At 38.0% G+C, this 11,258-nt stretch overlaps 1 protein-coding gene across 1 annotated transcript in view; it reads right to left on the reverse strand.

Moving 5' to 3' along the window:
- Nucleotides 1-1,828: 1,828 nt before the first annotated feature.
- Nucleotides 1,829-11,258, reverse strand: part of LOC107653421 (leucine-rich repeat neuronal protein 1-like) — a 20,285-nt gene continuing 10,855 nt past the window's right edge. Inside the window, exon 2 of the mRNA XM_016440129.1 lies at nucleotides 1,829-6,495. Coding sequence (XP_016295615.1) covers nucleotides 4,167-6,401 — 2,235 coding nt within the window. The 5' untranslated portion in view covers nucleotides 6,402-6,495 and the 3' untranslated portion in view covers nucleotides 1,829-4,166. The remainder of the gene's footprint in view (nucleotides 6,496-11,258) is intronic.

Here is an 11,258-nt window from a genome sequence, read left to right on the forward strand (position 1 = left end):
GTTCCGCCTCTGCTTCAGAAGCTGTCAGTTGAATTGTTCATTCATTCATTCGTGTGTTTTGTTTGCTGGTCAGCACTTTATGGTCTAGTAACTAGAGTCCACCTCTAGTATTTATTGCCTCTAATCTGTTTCTTATGAGTGTTTATTAAACCCGAATAAAATGGTGAGAGTGGAATTCAAATCACTGCATCACTCGCTACCATGTGGAGCCATTTCTGATGCATTACCATGTGCTAATCTTGGAAACTGTTAAAATGGATAAAAGCCATGTTTCACACTGTATAAGCAAAAGTGTGTTTATGAATTTATAGCTTTACACTGACAAAAAAAAAAGATTCAATTTTCACTCAGACATTGCTAGTAAATTTCACAAATAAAATATTGCAAATTAAACGTGAAATTTTGAAGCAGAAACACTTAAATGGTATTTTCTTGTAAAACATGCTCCAATAATCTTTCTTTTATTTACAACCTATTTTTATTTATGTATTTAGGCCTATTTATTATTTTTGCTGTGTATATTTTAACCGTCATAATGCATTGGGGTCCATTTTGACAGATAAGAGACGTAACAGTTTAAGTGACATAAAATGTTTTAAAATACATAGTTTTTAGTAAGGGAACAAAACTTTGCAAATGCTTTAAGATGCTTAAAATACACATTCATTAATTCATTACAATTTAAGATTTTTTTTTTACATGTTTCACGTTGGGGTCATTTTGGACCCAGGTATGAAGTACTATTACTTGTCAAAAACACTTTTTGTAAAATTATTTATGAAGATATATTAGTGTCACAATACTTTTATCAAATATATCTAGCCTTTTCCCCATCTCTCACCCACTTTTGAGACTGAAGTTTGATGCCATTGCAACATTAAAAATCGGAATATAAAAATAAGATACAGATTTTGCATTATTTGCATTTATGAGGGTTAAGATATTATTTCAAAGTATACCCCTATAATGAGGTTTAACCCATTACGTTTAAAGTCAATGTGAAACATTTGCAATCGATTTTACTTTTGTAATGAACATATTTCTGAACAAAATATCTATATAGTAAAAAAAAAAGTGATGTGCATGTACTGTCTTACTTCTAAATAAATGCTGCCTCCTTTCATATTTTGTGGTCTGCAATAACATTCCTATTTTAATTTTGGTCAGTGTGTTCAAATGTATGCCAGTGTTCACTTGTTATTGTAGCTTATAGTACAGTAGTAAAAACACTGAAACAGTTGTGCTTCATGTTAACTTTCTTGCCATTTTAAAATCAAACACTGCAGATGCACAAGCCATTGCACCTTACATTCTATGTTTGAAAATTAATAAAATGTTATTTTATACCTCAACCAGTTTTGTGTGGCTCTGTGTTTCAATTACTCAACAGCACTAAAAAGAATAAAATAGAATAGCGCTGACATTTTATATTTCAAAAACAGTGGCAAAAGACAATAAAAGCATAGCAAGTACTTATAAACCCTTGAAAGAATGTTTCCCAATAGAACAAAATGTTTTATTTCATACATTTCTGAATTTATATCTTGGTATATAACTTAACTATAGGTATATGTTATTATTTAGAAAAGTTTAAAACCCATTTTATGAATGGTTAATTATGTTGGGGTAACGTATCTCAGGTGGAACTGTGTAATGTGTTAATATTTCCATTGAAAAATTCTTACATATAGCATTATACATACATATATTGTACACTGTGTCATATTTAGTGATCTAGTCCCTCAAGGGGAAACTTAAAAACCAAATCTAAAAGAGAACAAACAAGAGAGCAAAGCACAGTTTTAGATATCTGCTATGAGTGTTTGTACAAAAAGAGTCATCTTCAAGAGAAAACAACAAAGAGAAGCTGTATAGTTGTAGTGATATAGTGTTTATTTCTCTCAAATGTTTCTTCAGACAGTCATTTTTCCTGAACTACTGCGCACGGACGTCACAACACGTCTTAACGGTGTAAAACCATTATTGTTGACTTAATTGAAATATAACAATAATATTCCTCTATTACAAAATACCCTGCTATTCACTGAGATACAAGTAAATCGTGTAAGACGCCATTAGTGTTCTCCACCACTAGAGGACAGAGCTGTAGTGATACATTTAATGCTTAATCTAAGGTGACATTTTCTCTGCTCTTCTGCCAGTAATAACACACAATGTGATTTACAGTCAGTGATGAAAGAACATCTTAAAAACATGTGACGTGAGTACAAACTACATTTCACATTAGAACTGACTGCTCACATGTCAATTCTAGACCTTATCTGTATGAACTTGACTGCATTTTCTAACCCCTTAAATTAGAAACAAAAATAAAATCCATCATAAAATACCAACAACAAAAAAAGAGGTGTTAAAATATATAATAGATAGTTTCCCTCACTGTCCTTCAGAGCTAAATATACCATGACATCTCATTGACTGATGACAGTGATGAGAGCACTATTGAATATGTGTCTCATCTTTGGTTCAAATAATACATAACAGAAGTGCACCCAGTAATCTTTTTCATTTGTTTATGTTGCACTGATGGTCTTATTGGACTTACAGTACACTGACATTTAGCAATGTGAATGCAGCATCATGCTAAAGTATTCAGATTGTGAGAAATGCACTAGTCACAGTCGTCAACAATAAATGAATCATGTGAGCGACGGTATCAGAAAACAGGTACAGATTCACAATAAAGTAACTAGTAGTTTAACTGGTGATTACATCTGGTCATGTGATGTCCATTTTAAATAAAAAAAAAGCTTTTATTTAGCTACCAATATGACTGGAGTCTATTTAATGTTAATGTTTTTCAAAAATAATAATTGTTTCTTTAGGGTTGCAATGTTTTTAAAAATTACTGAGTGCACCTGTAAAGGTAAACCTTTGAACACTTAATATATGATTTAATTTGGTTATATTCATCAATACCTGGATACATGTCATTTGCTGATATGCCTACACAACAGAACAACAATACATGAGCATGTGTTTTGCATAACATTTGTATTAATCAATATGATGCAGGATTATGCACAAATCTCACAGGTTTAAACATGTCAAAACCTTAAAAATGAATTAAATATTGTTTTCATGGTCCTTTTGCATTTTAAGGATTAATTAATCTATGTGAGGAGAAAAACAACATTGATTCTTTTTTATTCTTATTCAATTCAATTCTCATTCTCTACACACACTTGTTACCTAATTTATCACACCAAGACTGAATTGTGTGAATATTGAGTTTGGCAACATGTTTAACTGAGAACTGAAGCAATCTCTCGGTAATCAAAATGGCAAGCGCATGATGAGGTGCAAAGCATAAAACGGCCCCATCATTGTTAGCAATGGTGAATGCCTGCAAGTAAATGTCAGGCGTTTGAACCACATGATTGTTATAGTCTAATGATTTCTTTTTCTATCAAATATGAAATACATTTTCAGTTAGTGCTAATAAACACAGCCATTTTCACACACTCCTCAATAAATAGTTATTTAACAATGCAAGAATAAATAAGCACAGCTGCGCAGTTGTGTTCCAGATATTAATTACATATGACAGCTAATTAGTTTGCAGTAACAGCAACTTCATAGCACCTGGCAGGTTTGGTTTAGGTTTTATATTCATTACAATGCAGGTGATAAAATGTGACGAGCTGAAGACAAATGAGAGCAACGAGCACGCGTACGTCACCTTCTCACGCCCTGGGTATTTTTAGAAGTGAGACAACTAGGAAAAAACTCCCTGTTAGCACCAAAATATCATGCAAAAAATTCCATGCAAAAACTCCAGAATCGGATGTCATGTGTGACTGCATTTGATATGTGTGAGGCGATATAAATAGTGTCGATCTGTGTTAGTGTATTAGCTTGCTTAGTGCTGATAGAGAATGAATTATTAACACATTGGCATGCTTAACGTTGAATTAGTCTCAGAAAATACAATGCAATGCAAAAGCATAGAGTGTGTTTTGCTGCCCACGTCTGTTGGCTGTCTAACAAATCACAACTGCAACCAAGTGTGCTTGGCATTGAAGGGTACAGTCTAAAAATACATAAGTCTTTCACAATGACAAATCAATAATACATGTCGTTTATGTACAAGACAGTACATATACTGTTTAAAATGTCTCTTCTATATACTTTCTGCTGTGCAGCTACCACATGTATGTTTTTGAAGTGTCTATCTGTGAGTTCTGAGGGTCAGCGGTGCCCTCTTTTTCTTTTTCCGTCTCATTCTCCCAGAGGTTAATAAGTGGTGGGTAGAGTTCGTTCAGAGGAATAGAAGTGGTGTGCTGCATGTATTTCTTGAGAGAGTGGTGACAAGATTTCTGCTTCATGCGGCGTCCCATGTAGAACACCAACAGAGCCATGATGCAGATGGCAAACATTGAGCCCATGACCGCCGCCAGGGCTACATTGGTCGGATGGGCAACCATCTCCACAGCAAAGCTGGCTTCTTTGGTGGTCACGTTGATGCAAGAGTGCTGGGTCTGCTCGGTACCAGCCATGGTCAGGCAAACTTGGTACTCCGTGGAAGGCAGGAGGTGTGTGAGGTTATACTCTTGGACATCTACAGGGACCATTGCCGTGTAGCTGATCTGCGGGTTGTCGATTTTTACCGTAGCGCTGAGCCACTTGGGTTGTGACACCTCATGGTTGGAAGAGGCGGCGGATGGGTGCACCTTCCATTCGAGCACCACAGACTGGGCATGGACGATTTTTGCCAGGATTACCAAGGATCCCTTGGTGTTCAGCACCCCTTGATGACCTCCAATAGGGCGCCCACTATGCCAGTTGCTCCTATCCACATACACAGAGACGCTCCGGGTGTCGGCTCCCTCTGCATTCCAAGCAACACACGTGTAGAGACCAGCATCCTCGGGTTCAACATGTGGGATCTCTAGAGCACCTTGTTCTTGCATCCGATGCTTCTTCGGTATTCCTCCTCCATCATTCGAGGATGGTGAAACAGCTTCAGAAGTGACTTTGTCTCCGGTGGGTGTCACCCAGTAAAACTGAGGTGCTGGATCTGCCACGGCCCAGCAGTTGAGCGTTAGAAGCTGTCCTAATGTGACGTTGAGCTGCGGAGGGAAGGCTTGCTGAGAAATTAGAGGCAGGCAGGTATTGCTTGCCCCATTCCAACTTGCAGATACCACTTCCTGAAGGGATTGGCCAACAAGATGTGGCGGGGAGGCACAAAGAGTTATTTGGGGCTCCAGAACTTTGAGGCTTGATTGGTTGCCCAGGACGGGCCACCAGTTGGCGAGACAATCGCACCTGAGTGGGTTGCCATGAAGACTGATTTCATCCAGACTGGGGAAAGCTGAAAAAATCTCATGGGGCAAAAGCATGAGGTCGTTACTGTGGATCAGTAAGGTGCGCATGCCATGCATTTTCAGGAAAGCGGCTCGGTCTATGAAGAACAGGTGAGGGTTGTTGTAGAGCTCCAATTTGGCCATTTGTGGTAAGTTAGAGAATGCGCCCCTCTCAACCGCCACGAGCTCATCCATGTTGTTCAGACTGAGTTCCTCTAAGTGGGGAAAGTCTCGGAAGTCACCTTCCTGTATACGGACAATGGGATTCTTGTTAAGGTCGAGAAACTTGAGGCTCGTCAGAACGCTCAGGGCTTTCTTTGGCACGGCCGTGAGCTTGTTTTCGAAGAACGAGAGACTCTCGAGATTGTCCAATCCCTGGAAAGCACCCTCGGGTATTTCCCTGAGCCCCATTCCCGCGAGAACCAAGCTGTGCAATTTAGAGAGGGGGTGGAAGTTCATATCTTGCACTCCGAGAATGGGATTTTCCCCTATCATTAGGATCTCAAGGTTGGGTAGGGACTCAAACCAATGGCTGTCTATCGCCACAAGCTTATTGGAGTTAAGGTGAAGCCTCAACAGGTTCCCCAAGCCTGAAAACGCATTAGGACCAATAGAAGATATCTGATTATGATTAATATAAAGCTCCTCTAAGTTGACTAGGTCCTTTAGACGCATATCAGGCAGCTCTTTAATTTGGTTTTCCTCAAGGTAAAGTGTGACCAGCTGGCTTAGGTTACTCAAGCCAACGTCTTGGATTTGTGTGAAGTGGTTCTGGGAGAGATCCAGTTCTGTAAGGTTTACCAAGCTCTGGAGTTCTGAGGTTACCCTGGAGATATTGTTGCTCTGAAGAAGCAGCACTTGAGTATCGACTGAAATATTCCATGGGATTTTGCTCAAATGGAGCTCGTTGCAGTCAACAGTCTTGGCTTGGTGGTAGACCGACTGAGGCGTGTACCATGGGCGGGTCTCGCAGACACACTGGGCAGGGCAGAAGGGAGCTGCAAGGGAACAGCGACACACAGCCAAAACGAAACAGACTGCGAGCAGTGAAGAGGAAATGGTAGTTCTCTCCATATCGAAGATCTCTAGAGTGCTGCACCCAGTAAGTAGCTGACAGTTGGAGGGAAGATTTCTACGAAATGGAAGACAGGAATTTTCTCATCCAGCCCTGCAAAATGAAAAAGAAAGAAGATATATAAATCATGCAGATTATATGATGTCAGCCAAGTGCAAACTTTAGATGCGATATTTATTAGCATCAATTGTGGAAGGAATATTAAACAAAGACTGGAATTTCTGCTCTCCTTAAGAGCACACAAACAAATCAAAGCATCATTTGTTGCAATGGCTAAATATCCAGAATTGACATTTTTAATATTCTACACTTCGTTCTCCTGCCAGTGCTCAGAGTTCACTCTGATAATTGATTATTCAGTCATCTCTCATTCTAGTCAAACAGGGAGCAATTGTTAGCGAGTATGCAGGATCGTTCCGGCCTGCATGCAAAAATACACCTGCCAAGCACAGGCTCCGACAAACACACGAAAGGAGCCACACATCAAAGCCTGAGTGTGCTGCACCGTACATCTCAATACCATCTTCCCGTAAATGTAAGTGCGCCTGGAAGAATTGCACGATCTTGTAACCGGTGAGTGTAACAGCTCTCAGAGGGGCTGTAACTGTACAGGAGAAAAGGCAAAATGAACACCAATGCAATAAAACAGTTTCCAAGCACTTTATCACACTCTAAACATCCAACGGACAAAATATCTCCAGGCCAGAAGCATTTGAGATCTCAGGGGCATATTTTAGCCTTAAGCATTTTGGCTACTTTTGAATTTGCTTAGCACCACCTGACACATATTCAATCTTCTGCAAGGCATCTGGAGTGAAAGCAACCTACATACAAGAATGCACAGTGGCATTTGTCTTCATCTTTTTTCGATGTCACAAAAAAGAGATATACCCCGCGTTCAAACGGGAGCTTTTAGTGATGGACTACCGTTTGATCTCCCACCATGCCAGGGCCTGTAATGCATCGCCCCCCTGATTGCCGATCGGTGCTAATGAGCTGAATTTAACTGGCAGGAGGTGCGAGAGAAGAACCGAAGACTGTGAGCTGTTAATAGGTCTTACAGCATGACTCACACAGACACTAAACTACAAAAATCTAAAAGTGCTACCATATGTTTTCACAAATCCTTAATTGAAGATGAAGATCAACAGAATTAATTAGAACAAACGGCATTACGGGCTTTAGAAGATTCTTGGCGGTGGTTCTCAACTGGTAGGTCAAAGAATTGTGCTGATGGGTACAAAGGAAAAAAATACACTAATTGTGTATAGTTAAAATAGACAAATAAATAGACAGAAACTTTTTAAGGCTGTGCTTTAGATCAAACTAACTCTACAATATGTTCACACAACTTCATCTGTAACTTGTAGTATCGTTGTAGTCTAAACAGTAAAGCAATGCAAATGTCAGTTCATGGAATCAGACTCAAAAGCATAAATGTAAATTCATGACTTGGTAGAAGCTATATGGACAGGTTGTGCGATATGCAACGAAATATTCATAATAAAACAGAGACTAATTTTGTTTTATGTGGTGAATTATTGGCTCACTGTAATATTAATACATTCTGTGTTGGGTCACCACTTCATTCCCAATATAAAATCTGGGTCCAGAAGAAAAACAGTTGAGAATATTTCAAATGAAAGCTGATAAATGACAGAGTGCTTAAGCGGATGGAAAGTGACACTTATATTGTGCGCCATGTGTAACAACAACTTTGTTCAAAGCACATCACAGAGAGGAGCAAAGTTTCGTCTATCACAAACCACACATCCTGGCTGTGCATTAGAATAGGCCCAGTGATGCAATGAAGTGCAACTTCCCTTTCTGTTATGTCATATGCAAAATAAAACACTAAGAGGAGAGGGGTTTTGTGTGCTTGATTCAATACTGAACATCTGTTTCCCTTACTGCTCATCTGACCTTAACAAAAACGTACTGTGGTGAAACCATGGTAAGGAACTCTTACACATATTTCCCTATATAGTAACAATCAATACATTAAATAATTTAATGTATATTGAAAATATACAGAATAACATATCATGTTAAAATATTACAATACATTAAATAATACATAAGGAATTGCTGCTTTTCATACATTGAATAATATGTGATAATATATTTATACTTGTATATTGTAATGTATTCAATAATAAATTTCAAAATATAAATTTGGTACTATGTGTGTATAAATAGACTTGAAATACATAAATATGGATATATAGTCATCCAATTGTTCAAAAATCATAAAATTTAATTTCAGTAGACACTTTTTTCTTATATACCATAACATATTTTCGTATATGAAATGTATAACTATGCAAACAATAAAGTGAGAAAAATGAATATGTGCTCTTCATTGACTTCATTGTTATATATTTTATATGCATGAGTATAATTCTTGTAATAAATTCTTTATAATTCATTATTCTTTATAATTCGTGCATATTCTGATAATGAATTCTGTCTAATTCATTTTTAGTAAAATTTTCAATAATTTTAATAATTTTTATTCTCTATTTGCATTTCTTGTGACTATTTTAATTCCTTTTTATGTAAAGCACTTTGAATTACCTTTGTGTATGAAATGTGCTACATAAATAAACTTGCCTTGCCTTACAAGTCCATGCATTTATCATAGCATGAATACAATATAAGCACTAGTTCCCATATGTTCAAATGCAGTTTAATATATTGCATTATAAGTACATTCCCATATATTTTTGTCTTTCATAAGGGAAGAGCTCTTTCACAATACCAAAAAGTACTATGGTATTAACCATGATGATAATACCATGGTGTCCTACACTGACAGCTACTATGCAGGTTTAGGCATCCACATTTATATACCATGTTATTTACACTCCAAGAAGTTCAGAAAAACATAGTAAAAAAAATAGTACTTTTCATAATATGAAGAAGCTTTACATCACTTAACATCATGAACCTCTGACTTCAGATTGTGTGCTTGCAATATCAAGCCGAGACAGACAAACCCACGTGTGGCGGCAGTAAAACAAACCAATCCAACACTTTCACACAGAGACATGAGCTGCCTATTCCGCTGAGTCTTAGGGTCTTTTAATCTGCTCAGCCCGTGTAAAGCGCTCTCATGTGCAGCGATAGGCCTGTTCAAAAGTTTCAGAACAAAGACTGAACACGGACACGGCGCTCAGACGGCACTGGCTCTGGACATGAAAACAAGATGGGGAAAAATTACCCACCCTCAATCACCCCCCTCCATACTCTGATCTCTCCATGCGTCGAACACAAATGAACTCCCCTGAGAGGTGTGTTGAAGAGGGGCGAGATGACGGGGGGAGGGGACAGTCAGACGGGTGGGGTGTGTCCCGCTTTGCTGCAAAGAGCCTCAAACGTCTGATGTACCTCAAAGACTTGTGCTGTCACAACGTATTGGTGCATAAAAGTCCAAAACATTTCATACCGAGCGTGCAATCTTTCGCATTTTGTTGTTGCTTGTTGTAGCTTCCTAGGCAGTTCAGGTAGGAAAGATCAGATTTTAACAACACTAGAGCCACTTCTACACACGTACAACCTGTTTCTTTGGAAACAAAGCAATTGGAAAGCCCTAGATAGGCTACCGTGAAACGTAGGCCTGCTCTACACAAGTGAATGCAAACACAACAATTCATAACACAATACAGGTATGCAATCCCAGTGAGAGGTGTATAGCTTACATTAGCATAAACCGTGTTCTTTCTCTCTTTCAGGTCAACTACTCTCATGAGAATCATGCTGAGCAAGGTAAATCATATAAACATGTTTATGGGAGCTTTCTGACCAATAAAACACTTGGTTTAATGGCACAGACATATGAAGGTAACTCTATCATTCCCTTGAGTGCTGAGGTTTGTTACCATCACAGTGGCACACAGGGTCTGTTTGTTTACATTTATGCATATTTTACTGTCAAAACATTATAAATCGTTACCAACTTTATATCATTAGCGAAGGTAGGAGTTTTATAATGTAATCAGGAAGGATATGCCTGTTCTATCATGATTTAGTCTCTGGTATTTGTCATGTCAAGTGTTTAGTAAACATCCATACGAAATTGTGGTCGAAAAGTGTGCACATTTAGAAAAATATTGATGGAATCTCACATTTGGTTGTCATATTATCATCATGTCCATTATCCACAAAATTATGCTGATCTGCGAAGGAAACTTTATATTACTAATGTGAGTCAGTTCACTTGTTAGCCATCTTGTCTTGTCAACTATTTCCAGTCATGCAACTACAGCTCCTGTCTACTTGAAGGGGAAAACATATATATATATATATATATATATATCTGATAACAACCATATTCGGCCATGTTCAGACAGATTCAGACAGTCTGTTTTTGAAGCAATTGATAGCAAAATTTTGGAAGAAATAGTACAGCACCTTAAATCGTCAACCTGCTATCTTGACACACTTCCCACATCTTTTTTCAAAAGTGTGCTTAACTGTTTAGAAGCAGATATCTTAGAAGTGGTGAACGCCTCACTTCTTTCTGGGACTTTTCCAAACTCCCTGAAAACTGCAGTTGTTAAACCCCTTCTGAAAAAGAGCAATCTTAATAACACCATATTGAGCAACTATAGACCAACATCAAATCTTACTTTTATAGGCACGTTTATTGAAAAGGTACTTTTTAATCAGCTGAACAACAACTTAAACTCAAATGGATACCTGGACAATTTTCAATCTGGTTTCTGACCGCATCACAGCACAGAGACAGCACTCATTAAGATAATAAATGATATTCGCTTAAATTCTGAATCTGGCAAAATATCAGTGCTGGTACTACTAGATCTCAGTGCTGCGTTTGACACTGTCGATCATAA

Source organism: Sinocyclocheilus anshuiensis, unplaced genomic scaffold, assembly GCF_001515605.1.
Source record: "Sinocyclocheilus anshuiensis isolate Anshui unplaced genomic scaffold, SAMN03320099.WGS_v1.1 scaffold71, whole genome shotgun sequence".
Classification (NCBI taxonomy): Eukaryota; Metazoa; Chordata; class Actinopteri; order Cypriniformes; family Cyprinidae; genus Sinocyclocheilus; species Sinocyclocheilus anshuiensis.